A 24,969-nucleotide genomic window follows, 5' to 3' on the forward strand; every position below is an offset into this window, starting at 1 on the left:
AGACGCGACTGTTGATGCTAAGAAACACAGCTGATCCGTCCCAGGCGTATTCTCTTTTTTTTTTGCCGTTGTTCGACACGGTAACGGAGGGGGCGGGGTCGCAGCCGAGCGTGAGCAGTGCGCTCGAAAACGATTGGTGGTGATTATGAGACAGCTGACAAGAAGTCAATGCAGGAGTGGGCGTCGTGGGAACGACAGCGCCCGGGCGAGAGCGTGACTCGACGCAGAGGGAGTAGAGGTGAGTGGGACACACAAGTCACGAATGTCAAAAATTGGAGAGTGCGGATGAGTACGGTGAGCAGTAAAACCGCATACGAATGCCGATGAGCTGATACCCCCTCCACCGCCACAACAGCACCAGCGAGAAACGGGTCCGTAGTCGAGGCCCGGCACCACAGCCAGTGCACCGAGACAGCCACACTAAAACAAAGGAGCGACGAAGCGCTAAGCAAAAACAAATGAGCACACACGAACCGACACGACAACACCACAACGCAGAAACAGCAGAGGAATAGGGCAAAGGCGGACGAGTGGGTGGGAGACGGACGCACACGGGGATATATACACACGCACACACCCAGTTAGACGAATCTTATTGATATGAGCCAGACTACAGATACACAACGCAAAAAGAAGCGCACCTAGACAAGGGACCTGCCAGCCCAGCGAACGAGAGAGAAAGAGGGTCAGAGGTAGAGCGTGCAGGAGCCGGGGCACGACAGAAATCAGAAAGGGAGCAGAGCGCACACCTATCCAGACGTACAGAAAGCGAAGTGTACCCGCGCCCACGAAAAAGACGCGTGAGCAGCTGCCGGTGCAGAGAAAGCACGCGATTAAGACGGACAGGCGGAGTGCAGCGGCACAGTCTAGACGGGGCCAAAGTACAGGCCGATTCGGATGAAGCGTTGGAAATCGAGATTGACAACGCTCCTGTAGACGCAAACTCAGGCGCGAGGACGCCGACCAGAAGCGCACTCGAACGAAGTGCCCAAGGGGGAGAGCAGGAGGAGTGGCGGAGCGATGGAGGGCTGAGACCTGATGGGCGTTCGCCTTTCGGTCGGAGGAGGTGCCTACGCAAGCCTGGAACGCAGACGGGGCCTCTAAAGACACGCGAGGGTGAGGATCAGCAGGGAAAAAGGAGGGGTAAAAGACACACACTCACACACACGCACAAAGGGAAGTGAAGGAGGCAGACGGAGTCCATGCACAGAGCGCTCCGAAGCCGCCACGAACAACAACACCAACAGCCTATCAACAAAAAAGTGGCGAAAGAGAAGACACCGGCACACACACACACACACACACGTCCGTGCACACGCACACGCGAAAAAAAAAGAAGGAAACAATACGCTAGAAAACGAATTTGCGAAGGAAACAAAATTTGAGAAAGCGACGGGGGGGGGGGCTGAATCATGTAGCTTCAAAAGAAGGGAGTGAAGCGATGCGCGGTTCAAAAGGCGCCAAGATATTGAGTGGATGCAGAAGACCCACTTAGTGACTCTGTGGTGAGGCGTCTGCGAGGCAACGTTTCGTTGCCAGGCAGTTGTTGGTAGTTTTCCCTTTTGTTGTTGTTTTCTTTGTTCCCACAAATCGAGCTCTACCGTTGCTGCACTTCCTGCGTATCGCGCGTGAGAGACAGCGGAAGGCGCCCCCGTGTGCACACCGCGAGAGCCAATAAGCGAATAAAGCGGATTATCGACGTATTCAGAGAGAACCGCAGCAGAGAACTGCTATTCGGGAGAAAACGCCGAAGAAAGAAACACCAGCAAGCCTATACCGCACAGGGAGAAGAAAACTAGTCTCCAGTTACCCAAGATGGGCTACACGCAACAAACGTGTGAATGATCAGTGTTAGCTGCAGGAGATGTTCGCGTGAGAGAGTACTGACAATGAGAGCCTGCACAAACGCAAACGCATACACCCCGCCCCGCGCGCACTGAAAAAAAAAAAAAAACAGATGAAGCACTCACACCCACTGCAAAATTTGCAGAAGTTTACAACAACAGAAGCCGATAAAACACACACAAAAAAGATTCGAGAGAAGCAAACAACACAGAGCGTAATCAATCAATGAATTCGACACCCTCGTGAGGAACACACGACACCGACGATACGTCTAAGCAGTCGCGCAGACAATTGAGATCGAGAAGACACGAAAAGAAGCGCGAGGCCGAAACCGTTGCCGTTGCAAGGGCACAATCATGCAAATCGGAGAGATACAGAGAGAGGAAGACCTGAGACGGCGTCAGGCACCGCAGATGCACGCTGAGAAACGAGCACCGGCACGAGCCGACTCCCTGTACGCACGCGAAAAGAGCGTCAGAAAACCGTGCACAAGGAAGCAGAAAAAAAGGGAGGGGGCGCTGTAGGGCAAGCCAAAGACCCATACACTACAAGAACAACGACTGAGACACGCGAGAGGGGTTGAGGCGAGAACAGCAATGTTTGACTTTTCCTGGCCGATGACGTGCACAGCAGGGGAGTAGGCTGGGGGGTGGGTGCACCCTCACGAAGAGCACGATTTAGCGGAGGCAACACAGCGTAACGCACCCAGTTTCCCGAGCGAAGGGACTACGCGCACACACAAGACAGCCACGATAGGGGGAAAAGGTAAACAACACAACGCGAAAAAAAAAATACAAGAAGGGGTCGAGAGGCAGAGCGCCAAAGAGAGAAGATCGAGCAGGGCTTAGGGGGCGAAGGGTTAGGTCGGGGGGCAGTCGCGCAAAACAAATGGAAAGCGCCGTGGTGGTGACGCAAGAAGGGCCGCCACGCTTTCGAGGCTGGAAAGCAACAAAAAATGCTAAAGAGGACGAGAGACACACAGAGAGCGTCTGTTGGGAGAGGGTGGGTGGGGGGGGGCAGGAAGAGAGCGAGTCTGTCGCGACACCACAAATGTGAGTGCTGGCGGATGCCTGCGTGTGCGAGTCTTGGACAGCGCCTCGTGAAAGAGGACGAGATACGAAGAAGTAGGGGACGCCTCCGATACGCACTGTGACGGTGGCAGCTCGCTGTAAGGGAAAGAGAGAATAGAAAGGGGGACACTATATATAGATATCTACGGCCTACAGATACCGCTATACGTTTCTATGTGTTGCTTCGACCGTGTTAAGCGCAGACGAACGCGAACAAATCGATGTTTCCATGGACGGACGGGGAACCCCCAAAACGTACGCGGGAGGCACAATGAAAATGAGGAGGTGGTGGGGAAATGGCGAGAGATTCGCAGAGGGCGGAACGACATCGGTCGAAGCGTGGAGGCATAAGAATGCATAAAGTTCGTCATGCGTGGCCTTTTCGCCGCCGTCGCTCCCCCCCCTCTCCCTAACGGGAGAGCAAACGTGTACACCCCTCTGCTCCCCCCCCTGGACAAGGCTGGGGCGTAGCGGGTGGCACAGTCGCGTGGGCTCAACTCGCGGTAGCGTCGCCGTACCGAGCAACTACAGGTGTGTAGAGAAAACAGAGCGAAAGAAATGTCGGGTTGACTTTTTCTTCTCGCCTTACTGAAATTGGAAAGCTGTAGAATGCGGCAGTGACGCCGTGTGCGATTCAAGAACTAAGCAGCGGTCACGTGTACGGTGAATGAGAGGGTGCGCACGCTCTCGTTGGTGATGCAATAGGCCTGGGTGTCGCGGCATACCAGTAGCCGCTCTTGTAGCTGTTCTATCGGCTGATAACAGTGGGCAAAATGGGCAAGGAAAGACAAAAAAGGGAATCTCCGCCGAGCCACGTAGTAACGTGCATACGCTCAGGCACCTATAATACCGCACTATGGCGTGGGCGACATGGGAAAGGTGCCCCCTCCCCCGCAGCAGCAGAGAAAAAAAGAACGCGCACATCAGTCCGAGCCTGCCGTACTCTGCTTCAGCGCTTGATAGCCTTTCAACACAGACGACGCCTCCGGAATCGCGGCGCGAAAGGCATCAGCCATTTCATGTAGATCATGCAGAGTCATGCAGCGGATCAACCAAACCTCTACCTCGAAACGCATATAGCTGCCGACGGGACACAGCACGGATGCCTCGATGGTCTCTCGATGACCATCCGAATCTATGTCGTGTGGCTGGGTTCGGGAAGCAGAGGCACCGGTCTGGGCCACGTTTGCAGCTACCACCGCTACCTCTTTCGTTCGCGCGTCGCTGCTTCTGAACCACCTCATGAAAAACGACTGGGTTTTGATACCCACCAGCCCCTTCAGACAGACCGTCCGCCTGGCCAGCTCACTGCCGAAATGCTCGGGTATGTTATCCGAGCTGAATGTCGGCCATAGCTCCACCGAGTCGATGCGGTTCATGCAGCGGTGGTCCAGGTTCTCGGCCTTGTGGGCCTTGCTGAGGTACAGTCGGCCGTGCGCAGTGTCGATGGTGAGGACACGGGTGTGCCAGAGGGTGCGATCAAAGCTGCCTTGCTTCTCAATGACAAATTGCTGCAGTGTGGGAGGTTGCGGTGAAGACGGCGACACACCCCGGAAGCCGGTCGGCCTGGCCGCCTCCTTCCCGGTCCTTGGCAGAAGAGTGGGCATCGGAGAACACTGTTGCCCCACGGTGACAGAAGCTTCTGCAGTGGTGGAGCCATGGGAAGAAACTGACACGGTTGCGAGATGAGAGCAACGGCGTGGTGGTGGGGCATTAAGTGGAGGTCGTCGGTTGGAGGGAGAAGAAACACACAACGTTTCGCTCACGGAGAACACGATACAGTCTCACGCTCTCAGCATGGGAGCATCCTCTCTCTGCATCCGCAGATCACTTTCTTGTCGAAGGCATGCATAGACAGAGAGAAAGCGGCGGCGGCGGCGGCGGCTTCAGACCGAGTGGTGAACTAAGCGCCCTTGCTTCCGCTCTTTTTATCCATCTCAAGAGCCATCAATCACGAAGTGGAGGGAGTGGGTGTCGCCGCCGCGCGCGGTGTCACGGGGATCGGTGCCCAGGAGCCGGGGGGGGGGGGGCAGTCAACCAGCCTCTTATCCTCTGCTAATTCAAAGCCACATCTGGCCGTGACAGCGTCCATCAACCACGACATGGGGAAGTCATAGCGAGTCCTCGCTGCTGATTGTGGGCGGCCAGGTCGCGCAGGGCGCTGCGTCGGAGCGACCTGCGAGAGCCAGCACTTTTGCATTATCCAGGTGATAGGCAAAGTCTCAGCGTGGCCAGCACATATTCCATACGGCTCTCGCACTGCCTGTTCATGGAGAGGCTGAGCCACCGTGAGGATATTACACCGCGCGGCGATTGGCATGATGAGAGCAGCTGTGAGTCCATCTGCGAAACGGCAAGGAGACAGTGTTGGCCTCAGAGGCCGTGCACTCCAATGACTGAGCCGGTCCATTATGCTGCGCCACGTGTCCGCGGCTGCTTCGCAGCACGCGATGGACGGGCAGCATACGGGGTAGGACTGAGTCCACCTTGTGATCTCCGATGGAATGGGCACGGCGCACAACAAGAAGAAAGTGGACACGGGGCGCTGATCTCATGTTCGGGTGGCCAGCCTCATCCGGTCTTACGCAAAGGCACCACAAAAAACTACACAGAGAGAGACCAGTTCACGCGTTCTCGATTTGACGGCCATACGGAACAAGGTTGGGGCTCGCAAGGGCGACAGGCTACAAAGACCGACAACATCCACGTGCATGAGCGTGCGCGCAGCTGTGTAAAGGAGAAGGCGACGAAGACGCAACACACTCACACAAAAAAAAGTCGACTATGAGCGACCCGCCTTGCAGTGAACGCCTCCACTCGAAAGCGGTCTCACCATCACCGCTGTGGTCGATCTACTTCGGGCACCACCGAATGAAATCGGCTTTCAAACAACAAAAAAAAGGGCGGTAGGCAAGCAGAGATACTCCTGGCTCCGTTGCTTCCTTTCTGTGTCATTCGTTGTCTAGCTTGTTCCTGCCGCCACGAACAGGCCTAATAACATACGCGCATACACACAAACACAGCGCAGACGCCCTCCGTCGAGCTGCGGTTCGATCCCTCCCGCCTAGGGCGAGACAGCTGCCGCCGAAGCGGGGGCATGCGTCTCACGGTCTCTTCTTGTTCTTCCTCGCGCCTCCCTCGCACGCGTGCTGCGCCACCGGCACCAGACCGGCCTGGGTGCACTGCGCGCCTGGACCCAACGCGGGCAGCGTCCAGGGTCCTGCTCAAGGGCGGAGGCACCGGCGTCCGCCGTGCGCGTAGTAGAGGGGTGGTGGTGGCCCAGGTGCATGCCGCACGGGCTCACGGAATCAGTTGGCCAGCCGCAGGCCAGGGCCCCCTGGAGGCCCTGTGCTCCGCCTGTGTGCCCTCCCTCGCGCCCTCCGTCGCCTCAAGCAGCGGCATGCCATAGTACGGTGTGGAGACTCTCCATATGGGTGCCCGGACGACCCGATGCTGCCATTCGGGGTGCTCGCGTCATGCCCCCCCCCCGGCATCTGTGTCGTTCACACCTCCACGCTGGCGCGGTCGGGCTGCCGCACCGCAAACTACTGCCTCTTGCTTCTCTGCCTGTCCGTGGAAGGAGGAGGGACGGACAGCACAGGAAAGCGCGTAGCTGGAATGAGCAGCAGAGTGCTTGCAGGGATTAGAGCCTATCACACCTATCGCACCTCCACCTCGAAAGACTCAACGAAAGCAAGCCCACCTGCAGGATCAGGTATATCTCGAAGGTGAAACGAGGGGCCACAAAGAAAAAGGCGTTACAGAGCGTCCCACCCACCCCACACGAAAACATTCAAAGGAAAACACGAAAAAATTTGCCGACATTTTTTTGTTCGCTCGCGAGGCTTTCCTCGTTGTGTTGTTGTTGTGCCTGCGTAGCTCAGCAAGCATAACACGGACAGGCGCCCATGACACACGACCAACGGGGACGCGGCAGGGGCTGGCCCTTGGAGCAGCGTGGCTCAGGATGCCGGAAAGGCACCCATGACACATGGAGTGTGTAAGGAAAAGCCAAAGAAGACGCAACCAAAACGCAAAAAAAAAAGGTAGGAATGGGGCAAGCGGAAAAGGCGATAGGAGATGCCTCGAGAACGGACTGGAAAGTCGGTCGTCGTCAGCAGAGTACCCCGTGGTGCAAGAACAAGTACTGAAAATGCATCGTCGTCGTATACGAGCGGGCACGTGTGTTCCAATCAAAAAGGTGGCGAGAGAGCCGAGGGAACCAAAAAAAAAAAAAGGAGGGGAGACCACTAGGAAACTGCGGGTGAGCGGTGCCTTTGTATTGGCACGTGCGACGGAAGGAAGATCCGCGTAGAGGCGCGGCTGCCTGTGCAAAACGCTTGCCAGATGAAAGGTCCGCTGCGTTGAAGACGTGAGAGGGGAAGAAGAGCGGAAGACGAGATGAGGGGTCCGGGTGACAGGTTACTGTACAGTGAATATCCGAACGCGGCGACGGAAACAGACCGGTCCTCGTTCGCTGTGGAGGTAGCGGACGAAGGGGCATGACCGGGAGAGAGAAGCACCTCTCCTGTGGCCTCCACGAGGCGCAGCTTCTCAGAGGTGGTATCGAAGCTGGGTTTCCGTATCCGTTTAGTTCCCTAGGCGACCAAGTTAAGGTTCCACAGGCACAAAACCCGCACACACGCATACAGCAATGACAGCAAACAACCAAAGGAATGGCCACACAGCGATCATAGCAGGTGTACAGGACATCAGCGCACACACCACGCAAGAGACCCGGCCTAGCAGAGCACATGGCTACACGGGAGAGGCCCCCACCGCACCCCCTCATCCGCTCAATACACAAACAGAGGAGACGAAAGGAGGCCCATGGCAATAGGCCGACACGCAAAGAACACACACGCACACACAAACCCGAAAAGGGGAGAGGAAGAGGAGCAGAGAGTTGAGAGGCAGGCAGTGGCAGGCGGTGGCAAGCAGCGGCGGCGCGAAACAACAAGAGGACAAGAAAACAAAAAGGTGAAAAGGACTGTAACGTCATTAGATGTCGGCGGGATGGGGAGGGACAGACAAAACAAGGACATAAAAGGATGACGACATTGCAGGGAGGAGGAGGAGGGGAGTGACAGAAGACGCAGAAGACGAGCACGCGTAACGGGGGCGACAGCGAGAGATGGCGGCAAGTTCAGGCGGGGCGAAAAGGGGACGAGAGAAGTCGCCCAAACAGCGAGAGAGAGAAAGCGAAGACAGAGTTTAGAGAATCACTGGAAGACAGCAGCGGTGCATTGGGCAACCGAACAAGCGTGTTGTCATCGTGATGTTGGTGGTGGTCTATAGAGAAAAAAAAATAAATTTCTTTTTACCCCTTCCAATCCGACACAGGACCTCTGAGAACAGAGAAGACAAAACACGCAATTGAGGGACGACTCAGCGGGTGTTGTTTTCGTGCTCTAGTGTGTGGGGGTGGGGTGGTGGTGGTGGCATGAGATATGTTCGAACACCGAAAGGGATCGAAGGCAGAGAGCGACCGCCTACTCCTGAGCTTATCCTCTCACCTTTTTTTTTCGCACACAAGAGCGAGAGGTGCAGAACGCGACGCGTACAGACTATAGCGAGCCTCAGCCTCATGCACCTTCAAGAAAGAGAGAAACCGACTGCGTTGCCCACCCACACACGCACACACGCTAACTGGAACGGGCCCAGGCACGGCATGTGAGACAGACACGCACGCCCAAGCATGGATACAAAGACGCGACCTGTTTCTGTGCATGGACAGCCAAAGGTACCTGCATTGGACGATGTAAGTCGAAGAGCAGACAGCCACTGCGATCACAATTCGCTTCAGTTCACAACACGAGCACCACGCACACACACTCACACACGAGACAGGGAGCGGATATCTCCATTCCAGTAAGGAGCCGCAACTACGCGCTCCTTCAGATATTGTCTTTAGTCGGAGGACCACGGCACAAGGACAGAGCAGGGATGGCGGCAGAGCGGATGTGGCAGCATAACACACCTTTCTTCCCACCTCCTCACAGGCACAGCAGCTCCGCTGCTAAAGGCCGTGGCTGTCATGCTCGTCACGCAGTCTCCAAGAAGTCAAAGGCACTCTGGGAGACTTGTGTCTCATTCCGTTAAATCCGAGAGGCAGCAACGAAACAACGACAAAAAGGGGAAAAGATCCTCGGCAGTGCGAAGACGGCCCCAAACACACCGAGAGCAACCAAAACAGATGGCGGGCACCAACACCGAAAAAAAGACGGGAAGAGCCAGTGCGAGGGAACCGAGCAGGTCTTTGGTTGTCTAGCTTGTTCCTGCCGCCACGAACAGGCCTAATAACATACGCGCATACACACAAACACAGCGCAGACGCCCTCCGTCGAGCTGCGGTTCGATCCCTCCCGCCTAGGGCGAGACAGCTGCCGCCGAAGCGGGGGCATGCGTCTCACGGTCTCTTCTTGTTCTTCCTCGCGCCTCCCTCGCACGCGTGCTGCGCCACCGGCACCAGACCGGCCTGGGTGCACTGCGCGCCTGGACCCAACGCGGGCAGCGTCCAGGGTCCTGCTCAAGGGCGGAGGCACCGGCGTCCGCCGTGCGCGTAGTAGAGGGGTGGTGGTGGCCCAGGTGCATGCCGCACGGGCTCACGGAATCAGTTGGCCAGCCGCAGGCCAGGGCCCCCTGGAGGCCCTGTGCTCCGCCTGTGTGCCCTCCCTCGCGCCCTCCGTCGCCTCAAGCAGCGGCATGCCATAGTACGGTGTGGAGACTCTCCATATGGGTGCCCGGACGACCCGATGCTGCCATTCGGGGTGCTCGCGTCATGCCCCCCCCCTGGGCATCTGTGCCTCAGCAGCCCACACGGCCGGGTGGGGGACGTTCCGCATGCTCCGCGCACATGCACACGGCGGCTCGCTCGCATGCGTCTCTTCGCGCCTCTGCATGCTTTCTTCGGATGCGAGGCGCCGTGCCGGCGGTGCTTGACAGCGCGTGCGCACAAAGAGCTCACAGTCTGTCTCCCTGGAGCGGGGCCCAGGAGGGCCAGCCACAGAGACACGTCACGATAAGCCCATAGAGCGCATTTGAGATCGGCCTAATCGCATCATGGCATGCACGGGCAGCGTAACTTGCGCTGCGTTTCAAGGCTCGAACGATCCGCGCATCTCGCGTAGCATATCGGGCACAATGCCGGGTGAGGCTCCCTCATAACGAAGCACAGTACCTGTACTTCATGCTGTCACGCCCTGCCACCCGCTGTTGCAGCAATCCAAAGTACGGGCAGGTGTCCGTGCAGAGCTGGACGAGGAGGGTCGCCTGTCGTCTCGTGAGCTGAGTATGCAATTTGTGCTGGTGCGGGAGGGCTGCCGCCAGGAACCTCTTGGCTCAGTATTTCGCGTCGTGTAGCGCTGCCTTGAGGGATGCCGGCCTGGCCTCTCTGGCCGGTGTGGCCGACGCCGCAATGCGTGAAGTTGGTGCCGGCGCCTCTGGCCACTGCCGATTCGGCAGACTTGTCAACTTCGCCGTGATGTTCTCATCGGCAATGGCCACGCATAAAGTGAAACGAGAGGCGCACACGACAGGCCAGTGGGGCCAGCACTTGTGCCCAGATACGTCGCAGCATGGGCCCCCTTCGACCCTTTAGTGGGGCCTGTGCGGAGCGCCATGAGGAGCGAGAGCGAGTCCGTAGCGACAGCCAAACTTGCTCGCGTGCATGCCTGCCTGCCTGGATCAGGTTGTCGTCGCAGCAGATCAGGTCCCAGCCACGCTGCTTGAATCTCACCGCGGTAGCTGCAAGCGAGGGGGCCACAGTCCCTTTACCGTGTACATGGGGGCGTATTATTATGATAAACCATGGCAGCCGCTCCTGACTTGATGCCTGCCTGTACCAGACTGTCTGTCCACAGCGAACAAGGGAGCTTCACAAAGCAGGCGAGTTGGTACTTGCACGCCGTGACTTTCTCTTGGTCTGGAGAGTCTGCCCGCAGCCCGCCAGAGAATGGATGCGTTGAAGTACAGGCGAAGACTGCGCATGGCGGGTGTGTGCACGTGCGGGACTCCGAGGGGTGTCGATGCCTGCACAGCGGCGTGAGAGCTGCGGAGGCGTTGTGACGACACCGCCATGCGGCGCGTGCACCCATCCCCATACCAAGTGCGCAAGGCGGCCTCCTGGCATGGCCGCGGACGGATGCAGATAGGTGTGGCGCAACAGCGCTATGGAATCGACGGGTGAGGGGGAGGGCGCAGGGGCTCGGCATCTTCGAGTGGGTGTGTCTGCTGTGTGCGTATTCCGGAGTATCCGCTGCGGCTGCGGCTGCTTTGGCGTGAAGCTGCACAGGGGCCCTCGTGCAGTTGCCGACCAGCACCATCCGACCATGCGGCGGCACCGTGGAGCAACACTGACTCCAGCCGTGCCATGTAGGAGTAGCGGAGGAGATCCTTTGACGGACCGCATTTGTGCGGGCAGACCTCCCTGCCCTCGGCAGGCCGAGTCGTGGGTACTTTGTTGACCTGTGGCGGGGGCGTGGGCTGGCTGTGCACGCGGAGAAGACGGGGGTGGCGATGCTCCTCTAGGCACGTGCGTGCAGCGGAGAGCTGCTGCTGGTTGCGGTGCCGCGCACCGGCGAGTGCGCGCCTTGTGTTGGGGGATGCTCACCCCGCTGCATGGCGTGCTCCAGTGCCCAGCGCGCCACCTTCCAGAAGGCGAATCGTAGCGCGGCCTGCATGACATCCTTGCCCGCGGACGATGTGGGGAGTGTGGTGTGATGAGCACAGATGGCGTGGTGCATTACGGGTGTCTTGTTGCGCTCCATAGTCAGTAAGCTTACGACAACAGTGAAGGGAAGAGAGCCTAGGGCTGATCCTTGAAGGATTCCGCACAGAAGCGTGGCCATCTCCACTTAAAGGGAGGTTAAAGCAAAACAAAAATCTGTAAACGCATGCTCATGGTCGACAAAAAGTCATTGCACACATTAGAAGAAAAAGAAAAATGAAGTCGCCAGCAGTTGGCACACTCGCACGAGAAAAAACACGCCGACCCACCCACCCCATGCGTACTACAACTGCGGGGTCGTGTGGCGCTCAACTGTATCGGACGTCATCGGCCACGACGGGGAGGGATGGGGAGGGCACGAGGCGAAATCGAGGCGAGAGGCATTCGAAACGGGCACAAGGTGAGGAGAGGGGAAACGAACGGACGCACACGCAGAGGAAAAGAGTGACGCACAAGCGTGGGAATCAAACGCAACAAAAAACATGGAAGAAGCGTAAGAGCCGAGGAAGGGGGGGGTGGCTGCATCAGATGCCTCGAGAAAGGACACACATCGTTGGGTTCCTGTGTTTCAACGCGACGGAAAGTTGGCCTGCAGTCGCACGCGCTGACGACAAAGAGAAGCAGAGATGCAGCATCAGCAGCAGCACAATATGAAGCTAATCACAAGAGCACAGCGGAAGCAATAAAGGTACAAGCACCTGCCATGGTCGTGTAGTCCTGCGTGTATGTGTGTGTGTGTGTGTGTCATTCGTGTTTAGTGCCTCGCCCTCCAATCGTTTTGCCGTGGGCAGATGGGGTCAGCGAAGAGAGGCGTGAAGCGTGTGGAAGGCGAAAGTCCGAAAGCCACCACAAACAGCTAAGAACCACGTCAGAGGGGGGGGGGCAGGCGAGAGGGGATGGGCACAACAACACAACCAAAAACAGGAGAAAAAAGACGACAGTGAAGCAGATATGATAGTGAAGCGAGGCAGCAACGGCGACGAGACCAGTGCAAGGAGAGGCAGGGCGAGTGCAAGAAAACCAGCTCACCAAGCCAACCTGGGCTGGACCCAAAGAAGATAATCAGAGTAAAAGGGCAAAGACTCACGCGCTCCTTTCAAGAGGTGTCGGTGTCAGTGGCGGTTTTAAAGCGTGCCGCATGGTTTACCCACGCCTCCTTCACGCACGCCAGGTCTGCCGCCACGTTGTTCGAAAAGACTTTCCGCCTCGACCCGCCTTCATTCTTAAACCGCATGAATAGCATCACGGCAAGCTCATAGGACTCAATAGAGGTGAATTGTATGAGCCACGTTATAGTCGAGCTATCCGTGGCGGCGGAGTTCGAGGGAATTGTGGCAAACATAGGGTTTCTCTTCGAAAAGACCTCTTTCAGTCCGACGCGCTTCGAGGGTTTCGCCGACCAAGCCGAGTTTTCCGCGGCTATGGACGCAGAGATGAGTGACCCGATATTACTCCGCAGAAAATTGCCCACGGAGGAGCCGTGATTTGTGAGGGTGACTTCCGTGCCTGTGATACACAACACCATCTTCGCCTTCAAGGAGTCATAGCTGCCTTCGATCGCGTACGGGCTATAGCGCGGCCACATCTCCACCTTCTGAACGTGGAGGGAGCGGTACAAGACGTCCTGCGGTTTGCTCTTTCGGCTGATGGTGACCATGCCGGCGTCGACGTCGATGGTGAGAATGCGCGTGGACCACCTGCCCCGCTCATACGTGCCCTGCTTCCGCACTGCGATTTGGGGCGGATGGGTGTCGTTCGGCTGCTGCTGCTGCTGCTGCTGCAGCGGTGGCTTCGTCTCAGCCGCCATGCCTGCGGCACAGATGCGGGTACGTGGGGGGGGGGGGGTGGGGAGACGCGTGGGTGCTGCGGAAGTGGTGTGTGTGTGTGTGTGTGGTGGTGGGGCTACACGGACCACGAGGGAAAAGAGGTGAGTGGAAGGCACAGAGGAGGGAGGACACACTTATGGGAGGTATGGCAGCCGGGCACAGCGAGAGGAAGAGGGTGTGGCAAAGGGCGGGCGGAGCAGCAGGCAAGCAACGCTCCGGTCTGTATGTGTGTTTGTAGTGAGAAAGAGGAGTGGAGAGGGGGGGGGGCGGGACAGTGAAGGAAGCCTACATCTGCTCAGTGAGAGCGCCATCATGCAGAGGATCCTTAGGTGCGAGTCATATCGCCGATTCACCAGCAAGACCGAGGAGTATAGAGTTTCATTGCCGCCGCGGTCGCGGCGCGCATATGCCAATCCCCCGCAAAGCAGAGGCGCTAGACGACGGGTCGGAGCCGCCCACAGAATGAAGCGCCTTGTTCTTGCCGTTTCCCTTGACGGGCAGGCATTTGTGTGCCTCTGTGTGTGTGTGTGTGTGTGTGTGTGTTCGCGTATTTCCGCTCCGTTTTTTTTTTGAAGACTCCAGAAAACAGGCTCGATGCGCGATGGCAAGTCGTCGTTGCGTGTGCTCGCCGAACTCACGCTTTCGGCTTTTTTTTCGTCGAAACAAGAAACGCCAATGTCAAGCATCAAGTCGCTCCAGTGATACGAGACAAAGAGGAGGAAAAGAAAAACGGGGCAGGGAGGTGGGCGGCCACACACACACACACACCGGAGAATCATGGAGGCCGTGAAAAATGAGACGTGAAATAGCAAACAGTGGGGTGGAGGGGAAGGGGGAAGGGCAGAGCTCACGCCCCAGCGATGGAACACGAAGTCACCCTGCGTATTCTGCGTCACGGTTCGGCTCCACGTTACAACGCCATGGCGCCCTCCGCACCCTCTGCCCTTCCGCGTTGCGTCACCTCTCGGCCCACCCACGGCAGAATGAGGACAAGGAGGAGGGGCAGCAGAGAAAGCGAGAACAGAAAAAGCAGGCGGCTGCCATCTGCTTCTCTTTTTTTTAGGCGCGCGTGTGTGTGTGTGTGGGTGGGTGCGTGGGGGTGTGCAGGATGCGAAGGAAGGGCGGCGGCCGTGTGGGTGGGCGGGAAGGGCAGGGAAGAGCAAAGCAGGCAAAACTATGAATGCATCCCTTTTTCGTGGGAATGCTGCCGCGATATCTCGAGAGACTTGCGGTGGTGATGGAAGCCAAGGAGAAGTCGAGGAGGGCCTGAAGACGGAGTGCAATGTCGGAAGAGAAGAAGGATGGGGGAGGGGCAGAAGATGTGCACCGAAGGACTACATGTACCGAGATGAAGGCGTATATATGTATATGTGTCCCTGTAAAGGGAGGGAAGGGGCAGAATATGCCACGGACGGACGCAATGGCATCGCCGCACAGCTGTGCACCAATGAAACACACAAAGGAGAAAAAGGAGGAGGGGCATGGGAACACAGTGCCCAGAGTCGAGCCGAGTAACGAAGACACAAAGGCTGGAAAAGCGAAGACAGACATAATCATCACTGCGACGCCCGCGCGCGTACACATCTGCGATCACGTGACAAGTAAGCACCACCGATGTTTCACCGGCACACGAGTGCGCCGGGGGACGCGCAGAGCGCACTGTACAAACGAAAACGAAAGGCACCGCCACGTGAAAGGGAGCGTTGGGGACGTAATGAGAAGGTTCGGCACAGAACATGAGTAGGATGAGGGGATAACGAGGAGAGGATGCCGCGTGCACTGCGCGATGGCAAGGAACGCGCCACTCTCCGCCATCCTACAAGGAGACGGCAAAACAATCATCACCACCGCGTCCTTCGCAGAGAGGTGTAGGCACGCGACATGAGGGGAAACAACAATGAAAAGCAGATGAGACGCACAAAGTGAATCGCCGTACAGCAGCGCGAATGGGGACGAAGAGGAGGGCAGCAGCACACGTGGCAGTAGCAGCCAGAGTATGCTTTCTGCACCTGCGGTGACACGTTTCACAAGAAATCAGTATCGAGGCGCGCTCTGCAGGGCGCAAGCACCGAAAAGGAAAGAGGCAATGATGGCGGTTGGAGAGGGTGAGCTACAGCATAGAGAAGCAGCCGAAGGCGCTACAACACTAGTGCGCAATCTTGAAGGAAAGCTGCGGTTGCAGAGATCTTTTCGGCAAACATCGTGGTGATGAGGCAAACGGCAACGACATGGGTCAGAGCACTGTGAGAGGGGACTGCAAGAGCGACACGCTATGCTGCTGCGAAGGAGGAGTGGAGGCGCCTCCGCCATACGCCGACTGAAACTGAGACGAACACCGCGCAAGACGCATGGCAAGTCGCGGTCGCTTCCCGCCGACGTGCACACACCACCCAAAGAGAGTGTATAGGCATAGCCATGCTGCGCAACGCACACATACTGGAAGTTTCGCTTCGCGGTTAGCTTCCGGGTCTGAGAGCACCGCCGGTGGACTTTGCGCCTTTGGTCTCCTCATCCCACGCCTTCTTCACGCACTCGAGGTCCTGGAGAACGTGGTCGCCGAACAAGCGCTTGCGCTTGCCCTCCTTGTTCCGCATGTTGCGGAGAAGCATCACTGCGAGCTCATATGAGTCGATCGAGGTGAAGCGGATCATCCAGCTGTCGCACAGGTCGTCGTTTGCGCTTGTCGCCGTTGCAGGATGACGCTCCTTCTGCTTCTGGGAAAGCGTCGCCGCTGCCACCGGCGGGCGCTCAATGTTCAGCGACGCATCCAGGGAGATGCTTGAGGGGACGCTTGGCACACGAATCATCTCCGCCACATCCGCGGCGGTGACCGCCTCCACGGACATCTTCGGCACGGGCACCTGCTTTCCGAAGATGCGCAACGTCATCTTCGCTTTGAGGGAGTTGAAATGGCCGCTGATCTCGCTTGCCCGGTACCGCGGCCACATCTGCACATGCGCCACCTCCAGGGAGTGGTAAAAGACGTGCTCCGGGTGATGCTTGCGGCTGATGGTCACCGTGTCGCTCTTCGTGTCGATCGTCAGGACGCGCTGCGTCCAGCTGCCCGGCTCTAGGGAGCCCTGCTTCAGCACAGAAAACTGCACGGCTTTGGACATGGTGAGAATGGTAGGGTACGAGGAGATAAGGAAAGCGGAGAAGGGCAGAATAGGGGAGGGAGGAGGAGGTGGGCGTCGGCAGACGGCGGATGTAAAATCTAAAGAAGAAAGCCAAGCGAGGAGAGCGCAAACAAAAACGCCCTACCGTGGGGCCGTCAGATGTAGCAGAGACGACCGAGGAAAATGAGAGGCGGAGAAAGGCGACACTGGCGTGGCTGCGGAGAAGGTGGTTGCCTGTGCGCGCAGAGAGAAAGATGGCAGAAAGGTTGCTACGAGACATTGGTGGTGGCGCCATTCACGTGTGAGTGCATGAAGACGGAGTACACGCAGGGAGGAGGCAGAAGAGTACGACGGAGAGAAGTAGCAGGCGCAGAGACCGGTGCCGGCGCCGCGCTATGCATAGAAGTGACGAGGAGACGTCCGACTGCGGAAGTAACGCATAAAGAGCGCATGCATAGGGTCCATTTAGCAGGCAGCAGATGCTCAGCGTCACGAGTTGGTCGGCACCAACGCGGCACGATGCGTGTCTCGCCGACTTGATAGATCTTCATAGAAATGAGCTTTACAGCATAAAGAGAAGAGCGAATGAGATTGCCCCTCAGAAGGGTGCACACACTCTCGCCGGTGGAGACAGAGACCGAACACACACACACACACACACACACGCACGCAAGCGAAGAAAGAAAAAGTCGTGTCGGCGCATGTGCAGAGGTCCTTTTCAGTCAAGCCTTCGAGACAACGGCGCACAAAGAACGTGAGCACTGGAAAGAGAGGAAAACCTCAAGAGAGCCAGCTCGAGAAGACGCGCAAGGAGATAGAAGAACGCGAGAGAGGGCAGGAAGCAGCAAGGGAGGGCGAGGCACACCCGCTCACACGGACACATACAGAGAGGCACTCGAGCAGGCACGACGGCCGTTGTCTATCGCGCATGCGCTTTTCTACCAGTGGAGCGGGTGCATGAAAGCACAAAAAGGTGAGGGTGGGATGGGGGTGGGTGGGTGGGGGGGAAGAAGTGACGGAGCGAGGAGGATCGTGTAGTCGAGAGCGCGTGCGTCTCGGGGCACCATCTTCGCATGTCCTTCTCCGCGAGGGCGTGCGTAGGATGCGCGCGTCTGTGCGAGTTGCTGGTTTCTCAGCCGACATGGAATACAATAGACTGTGAAAGAGAACAAAGAAACGAAAGAAAAGACAGCACGCCAAGCGAATGAGCGCCAGGAGGCATTACAAGACAAATCGACAGAAACCTGAGCACCTTCCGCTCCCGACAACAAGCTCGACGCGCTCTCCTCGAAGGGTGCAAGCGATCACCCGGCAAAGCACGGCAACCGCAGGCACACCGAAAGAAGAGATGGGGCGCCATCGCCCTGAGCAGGTGCCTCAGGCAAAACTGTGAAAAGCAAAAGACCCAGGTCTCGATAGCAGAAAGATTATCCGCTCAGCCGCCAATGTATCGCTGTTTGCCTCGTTTCGATCCCAGCGCGCGCGCCTTACTTGGGCCGTGCTTGCTGCCACTGTGCGCGAATCGGTGCCAGTTCGTCCTCCACGTTGCCGTACATGACCGGGCGTGGAAGAAATTCCTCCACTTCTACCTCGTCGGTGACTCCCTCGCATCCCTCCTCCGGGCGATGAGTCTCGCCATACCGGACGAGAGAATTGTTTTCAACGGTCTGCATGGATTGAACGAGGTTCACGGCTTTTTCAAAGTCTTCGTAGTTGTTGAAGCGCAGCATCCACGTGTGCTTCTCCGCCTCGGGCCCCTTCATCGTGTAGCGGTAGATCTTTACTGGGCCGGTGGCGCTCTGCTTCTCACGCACCCCCACCTTTGCAGGAATTCCCTTCATGCGCACCGTCAGCATCACCTCCATCGACGAGAAGCTCTCCTTGACGTGCTTCTTATTGTACTGCGGCCAAATCTGCATGCTGGAGACGCGCATGCATTCGTGAAACCTGTCCTCTGGCCTGCCACGGTCTGTGATGGCGGCGATGCCAAGCTTGGGGTGAAGAGAAAGGACGCGCCTGGTCCACTTGTCCGCCTTGAGGCTGCTCTGCTTCTGTACATTGAATTCCTCCATTTAAACGAATTTGTGGGGGAGCTGGAGGGGGGGGGGCCGAATGCAGAGCTCAATACCTGCGGGGGTGAGCAGAGATTGAAAGATGCGGGTGAGCAGGCAGAAGAAAGTGACGAGAAATGGCGTGTCGGGAGATGATCATGCTGACTGTGCCGCGAGGCGGAACGTAAGGCAGCAGAGCCAGAGGGGGAGAGAGCGGTGCCAAGTCGCTCTCCACTGCACGTGTGCTGCCTTACCTGCTTCAAGCGAAGGTCAAGCAATACTTCTCTTTGACACAGAGGAGGAGTGCGTCTTTCTCTCTGTTTCCGTTTGCTCTCCCACTGAGAACGCTTGAGGGAATGCGCCCATGTCACTCCTACTGCCACGCCAGAACTCCTTTGGCAGCTTATCCTGTACCCCGCGTCCTGGACACGCTCGCCAGAGCGTGTTTACCGAGGTTCGGCTCGTGTCGCAGGTTTGTCCATGGAGGTAGAGCCAAGAGCGAGAGTTTGAGCAGATATGTACCGAAAACACCTCTTGGCGGTGAAGAAAAGAAGCAGAAATATAAGAGCAACTTCACAGGAAAAGGACGGAGAGCATACGAAAAACAGAACGCTGCGAAGCGAGAGGGCCGGTGATACGAAGCCTCGGCGCACCGCCTCTCACAGCACACGAGCACTGCATGCGGGACGCTGGTCGTGCGCAACAAGGAAGGTGCGGTTATATGCAGCCAGAGAAAAGCATGGAGGCTGACCGAGAAGTCAGTGGTGAAGACAAGATCATAATCATCAACATAATATGGGGCCCAAGAGCACACGGAAGAGGTTCGCGCGAAAGCCACAGCCCAAAGAAAAGAAAGGCCAAACGAAGTCGTCATCGACGCTGCCGAGCCAGCGGGCACACGCAAGAACGGGATGAGGGCGATCGCATACGTGTATCGTGCCACGAAAGCATGCGTCCAGAAAATGAAGATATCTCATATTTTTGGCATCGTGAAGCATATTTGCAGTGGTAATAAAGCGCAAGCTCGCGCGCGCACACACACACCTGCGCGAGCGCTTGTCGTGCTGTGAGAAAGAGAGCTAGAGAGCTCGGCGGTATGTAAAGTTTGGGTCGTCCATGGCGTGATCGAGGGCGATAATATTGTACATCTCGGGTGGCAGCTCGTAGCTGTAGATCTCCTCCATCTCTTTCACCGTGCACTCGCATCGCGTGCAAATACCGAGGTAGATGAGATGATCCGACACTCTTGTGCCGAACACGCTGTTGCTGCAGAGCGGGTCCTCGGAGAAGCCGGTGCCCCGGCACAGATGGTACTTTTCGCCGTCCGTGGGGTACCACACTTCCCGTGGCATGTGCACATAGGTAAACGTGCGCGGTGGCACGTGCGGCACAGGGTCCCTTGCGTGGGTGAGGCGAAACGACCGCTTCCTGGTCAGGACAGACAGAGACCAGTTCGAGAAGTACCCGTTTCCCACGCGTGGTTCACCAAATGTGTAGAGCTCCACCGGCGCCAGGTGCAATGGCGGGGACACCGCACCGCGGGACTGCACGTCCTTGCCCAGTACGTCAGCCTCCAACATGTTCCACGTTGTGAGCTCGACGGCAGCGAGCATGGCCATTGCACCACCGAGGGAGTGGCCGGTGATAAAGAGGGTGTAGAAGGGATACCGCGCATGTAACAACAGCACATCTTCGATCATCTGTGTGCGAAGGCTGCTGTAAGCGCTGTAGAAGCCGCGGTGAATCTTGCAGCCCTTTCCGCAGCCGGGGTGCGGGTATGGCGTGAGCCAGAAGTCCAAATTTTGAAGCCAGTTCACCGTGTTGTACGTACCGCGGAAGGCCACGACAATCCGCTCCGCGTCATGGTCAACGCCGCTGTATCCGACGTTGCCAGTCGAGGTGTTTTCGTAGATGTTGAAGACGTGAAAATCAGGAGTGGCGTTGGAGCAGGTGTTGCCGCAGCTCCAGTGCCTCAAATTTTCCACTTCGCAGTATGCGGCCTTGGAAAAGTGCAGCGCTTTCCATCCATCGGTGACGTTGTAACGCGCTGAGTTCACGCCAACGATGGTCGCTTCACTATCCTTCGTCCGGAGAGTCGAGACGGTGTACAGGGTCAGAAACACGATCAGGCCAGCGACGACTGTGGTGAAGCCCACCAACCTGTACAAGTACAACTGCGTCATTCTTCCTGCAAGAGTGATGAGACCTGGGCGTATGAAGAAGGAAGAACCATCCCCGGGTTCAAAAAAAAAAAAGAAACAAGTCCCCCGCAGAGGTGCACAGGACCGTGGCGAGCTCCTGAGCTGGAGAGAGCAACAAAAAAAAAAGCTTAGATGGAAAGCCAAAGAAGCAAACCGTGCGCAGCTCTGCTAGAGCGCGCGAGAGAGTGAGAGGTGAGAATATGCGGCGCGGGTATGCCGCTACACGCACTCTTGCCCTGGGAACTCAGCAGAAGAAACAAGACGGAGGGGATGTCGACGGAGCTCTGCGTGCCTTTTAGACGGCTCAAAAAGAAAAAAGGGGGTCGGGACGGATGGGGGGGATGCAGAGCGAGTCAGATCGATAAGAGGACATGGAACACGCGCGCGACCACGTAATCGACGTCTGAGCGTCGAGAAGCTGCAGTCAAGATCGGCTAGTGAAGGGCATGCAACTTCTTCGCCACAGGAGGAGGAGGAGCCGCGGAGGGGCGCTGCATACGCTGTCCAGAGCACCTCATGCCACCAGGCACCGCCAGTACCCGTGTCTGCTGCTCGCGTTGCAGCAGACGATTCGTGGCGCATTCGACACCCAGCAGAGCACACATACATACACACAGAGAGAGGGGTGCGGGGCGGGGCAAGTTTTGGAAGTCGCCGGCTTTCGCGCGAAAGAGTGCCGTATCGCACACGCACAGACCACGTGAGAGAGCGCAAGCGAAACGCTGCCGGCGAAGGGGGAGCCGCCCCGCCCCGAATGCTGCTACGAGAAGACGGGTGCGTGACGGATCAAAAGGCGAGGAGGCAGGAGGATACGACGAGAAACACAAAGCAAACGCAGGAGGAGGGGATGGAGAGAACGACGACGACAGCACGCCCAAAATGGTGAGAATAGGCAAGCAGACACGCAGGCACGAAGAGAGGGACTCAAAAAACGCAACGGAAAGGCAACGATCAAGCGCTGGCGGAGCAGGAGCTCCCCATGTTGACAATGGCAACACGTGAAGAATGTCTGCGGGGAAAATAATAAAAAAAAAAACAGAATATTGGAAAAGGCAAAAATAACAGCCGTGACAGTACGCACAAGAGAGAAGTGCACGACGCAGCCGTGGCACACATCCACTGGTCAATGGAGAAAGGAGCTTCAGGCGTTCCTCGAGTCCCGTCTTTCGTCACGGTAGGCCGGATCACCAGGACGGGGTGCCAGAGGAGCGACCGGATAAGTGCCGAGGTAGGCTCTCATACCGGTACCGGCGACCGGAGCTGAGCTGGCTTGATGATAGGGAGCGCTCAGGCCCGAGACGCTCCTGCCACACGCCATTGATGGCGCACTGTAGGGCACTGCACCACCTCTCCTGTACGCGCTGTACGCGCCGGGAAAAGTGTGTGTGCGTGTGATCAGCGAGACAGGTACGCATTCAAGATGGCTGCGTCTGTGCAGCCATGGACCCGCGCCAGCAGCAGAGGCGTCGGCCCCAGAGGGGGCTTGCGGGGCGCCGCACCCGCCGGCACTTTGCGCTGAAGAGTATGAGCACACAGAGTATGGCGAGCCCCCCTCCCGAGGGACGGGGACGTGCGAGCCTGTGCGGTGAATGCAGCACGCCACAAACGCCTCTAGCTCTCGCTGTTCACGGCGTCGTGTCCCAAAGTCACGCGCGCCGAGTGTCGCGCGACGCACAACAAGGCACGATCGCTCCCCTCCCCCACTCGCCCCTCCCCTATGATGCACCATAACAGCCCATCCGTTCTCGATGCACCGATTGCGGCAAGAGATGCGTTTGATGACTCGGCGACGCAAGTCCTCTGCCTTCTCCTGCACCAGGCGCACCGGCAGGCGCCCACCGCATCGTCGGCCCCCTCTCTCACCATGTTACGGTAGTATATGATTCGCTGTTGCGGGCAAGGCAAGGCAAGACAAGGCAAGAGAGAGTGGATGTGTGCATGTGACACCTCCCGTGCACAAGGGAGGTGATGAGACTCGCAGAAGCGCACGCGCACGCTGAGGCAAAAAGGACATGCGCTCAAGCAGAGACACAAAACAACAGAAGGAGGGAGGAGGGTGGGGGAGGACTGCGCGACGCCCACGCGCAGGTCTCTACTCACACCTGCGATGCTCACGACCTACATCAGTCTCCCGTGAGCAGTCACTGGCGCATGCCCTTCTCTCGCTTGTCCATGTCGATGAGCACAGAGACGCAGGGGCACCGGTTCAGCTGGTGTGAAGACAAATTACTGTGCACACACTATCGCCACCAGCGGCCCTGGAGGGGCGTTCCTCGCATCCTCCCCCCTCCCCTTACGCGCGTCGCTGGCTAGACGTCCTACACCGGTTCTGCAGCCCTCCTCGCAGCCTTTGCAGCGACTTCCGAGCCGTAGTAGAAAGAAAGGAACTCGCTGCGGCAAGTGATGGCCTGACGCGAGGGTGCACGCAGCCCCAGCGAGTGCGCCACCGACGCAGCCGACTGCAACGCGGGTGTCAGTTGCCGATTCCCCGGTAGTGGCTGCCACTTGAACGCCCGCCTGTGCGTTGCCTGAAATCCATCGACGTAGTCCCTTAGGCTCTGCTGACTTGGCAGAGTAACGAAGGCGAGCCCATCTGGCTTCATGGGCGGAGCAGCAGGGGCGTGAGGGTCGGAGAAGACCGAGTCGGGACAGCCATCGAGATAGTTGGCGCAGTCAGCCTCCTCGTGCCTCGGCGCAGAGCATTCGTTTTCACATCCTTCACTTGAGTTGGCGTCTTGCAAGCTGTTGCTCGAAAGCGTGCGCAAGACGTGCAGCGCATTTATTTCCGTGCCTACGCTGATCTGCGGCATCGCAGATGCCATGGATGCGGAGCAGTCGTTGCACTCATCCAGGAAGGCGCTGCAGGGGATGAAGAGTACATCGGCCGACTCGCCAGACGTGAGAAACGCCGCGTAAGGCATAGACGGTTCTATAGGGGGGAGGGGTGTGGAAGTGGTCGCCGCGCCGGTATCAGAGGTACCCCTTGCTAGTGGTCCGTTGTACTCGACCGCCTCCATCAAGGAGAGCGGCAGAGAGCGTGCAACTGCGCCGTTCTCCGCCACAAAGAGAATGTCCCTCTCTGAGATGCACGAGTACACGTGGCTAATGTAAATCCCTACGCGCCCGCGCGGGTCGCACCCCATCATCCTGCCATAAATACAGGTGTACACGACGGCGACGGCAAGTTGGTGAAAAGCTGGCTGAAGGTAGAGCGGAAAGCTTGCCAGTCGCAGCCCATCGCGCGGGTCGACCCCGGTGCGGAGGACGCCGTGAAGAGGAAAGCGCAATCCATCCCTGATAAGCGTGTCGACAGCCAGTGTGACGACGTTGTGCATAGCACTGTAGTAGCAGCACTGCAGTTTCCAGTCCTCCCGGCCTCTCCCGAAGAAGTTCTCGTCGTCGTTATTGTTGACGAACCTCTCCGAGGACGACGATATCTCTTGCCTTCCCACGTAGACGCCAGTGGTGGGGTCGCTGCTTTTATACCTTTCGCTGAGCAGCTTGGGAAGCCGCTGCAGCTCAGCCTCACTTTCCGGGTCGCTTCTGTCCAGTCGCGAGTAGGCGACACCCGATATGGTCATAATCAGCAAGTCGCTCACTTCGACATTCCACGCGCGGTGATTCATTGCATGGCTTGCCTCCACGCACTTGGGCATGATGGCGTAGACCGTCATGCGGTGCTTCCACTCCCGCACCCTCGTGCCTTTTCCGCTCAGGTAGGCCATCCGCGTCGCCGGGTCAACGCACAAAAAGCGCAACGACGAGTGTGGCGCATACCTGCACGGCTTCTCAACAGGAGTGACGAGCATCGATGCGTCGATATTCTGTTCAGGAAAGCTGATATACGTGTGGATGCCGCGCCGCGTGATACGTGCCTGTCAGTGCGCAGGCGAGCGCGATGGGAGACGAACGTGCTCGCCACACGCGATCACTGCCGGTTCCACAAGCGGTGTGGCGCAAAAGGGGCACACGTCTGCCTGTGTTGGGCACGTGTAGGTGCTGTATACGTATATGCATATATATATATATATATATATATCTGTGTGTGTTTGTGAAGAAGGAGCCGACGCAGCGCCACGCATGGAAAGGCCGGCGAGCACGCGGCAGGCGCGGCTGTGGCAAGTACATACAC

At 57.8% G+C, this 24,969-nt stretch overlaps 6 protein-coding genes across 6 annotated transcripts; all 6 read right to left on the reverse strand.

The window, feature by feature from the left end:
* Positions 1 to 3,838: 3,838 nt before the first annotated feature.
* LDBPK_312500 (hypothetical protein, unknown function) lies at positions 3,839 to 4,522 on the reverse strand (the record flags this gene model as incomplete). The annotated part of the gene is made up of 1 exon (XM_003863289.1): positions 3,839 to 4,522. One exon carries the CDS (start codon positions 4,520 to 4,522, stop codon positions 3,839 to 3,841), a length of 684 nt encoding a protein of 227 aa, XP_003863337.1.
* Positions 4,523 to 12,739: 8,217 nt separating this feature from the next.
* On the reverse strand, positions 12,740 to 13,450 carry LDBPK_312510 (hypothetical protein, unknown function; the record flags this gene model as incomplete). The annotated part of the gene is made up of 1 exon (XM_003863290.1): positions 12,740 to 13,450. The coding sequence occupies one exon, from the start codon at positions 13,448 to 13,450 to the stop codon at positions 12,740 to 12,742; it is 711 nt and encodes a 236-aa protein (XP_003863338.1).
* Positions 13,451 to 15,925: 2,475 nt separating this feature from the next.
* On the reverse strand, positions 15,926 to 16,585 carry LDBPK_312520 (hypothetical protein, unknown function; the record flags this gene model as incomplete). Its single annotated transcript, XM_003863291.1, has 1 exon — positions 15,926 to 16,585. One exon carries the CDS (start codon positions 16,583 to 16,585, stop codon positions 15,926 to 15,928), a length of 660 nt encoding a protein of 219 aa, XP_003863339.1.
* A 1,487-nt stretch (positions 16,586 to 18,072) lies between these two features.
* LDBPK_312530 (hypothetical protein, unknown function) lies at positions 18,073 to 18,657 on the reverse strand (the record flags this gene model as incomplete). Its single annotated transcript, XM_003863292.1, has 1 exon — positions 18,073 to 18,657. The coding sequence occupies one exon, from the start codon at positions 18,655 to 18,657 to the stop codon at positions 18,073 to 18,075; it is 585 nt and encodes a 194-aa protein (XP_003863340.1).
* A 1,058-nt stretch (positions 18,658 to 19,715) lies between these two features.
* LDBPK_312540 (lipase, putative) lies at positions 19,716 to 20,819 on the reverse strand (the record flags this gene model as incomplete). The annotated part of the gene is made up of 1 exon (XM_003863293.1): positions 19,716 to 20,819. The coding sequence occupies one exon, from the start codon at positions 20,817 to 20,819 to the stop codon at positions 19,716 to 19,718; it is 1,104 nt and encodes a 367-aa protein (XP_003863341.1).
* Positions 20,820 to 23,155: 2,336 nt separating this feature from the next.
* LDBPK_312550 (hypothetical protein, conserved) lies at positions 23,156 to 24,646 on the reverse strand (the record flags this gene model as incomplete). The annotated part of the gene is made up of 1 exon (XM_003863294.1): positions 23,156 to 24,646. The coding sequence occupies one exon, from the start codon at positions 24,644 to 24,646 to the stop codon at positions 23,156 to 23,158; it is 1,491 nt and encodes a 496-aa protein (XP_003863342.1).
* Positions 24,647 to 24,969: the final 323 nt, after the last annotated feature.

The sequence above is a fragment of the Leishmania donovani genome, chromosome 31, assembly GCF_000227135.1.
Source record: "Leishmania donovani BPK282A1 complete genome, chromosome 31".
NCBI classification, from domain to species: Eukaryota; Euglenozoa; class Kinetoplastea; order Trypanosomatida; family Trypanosomatidae; genus Leishmania; species Leishmania donovani.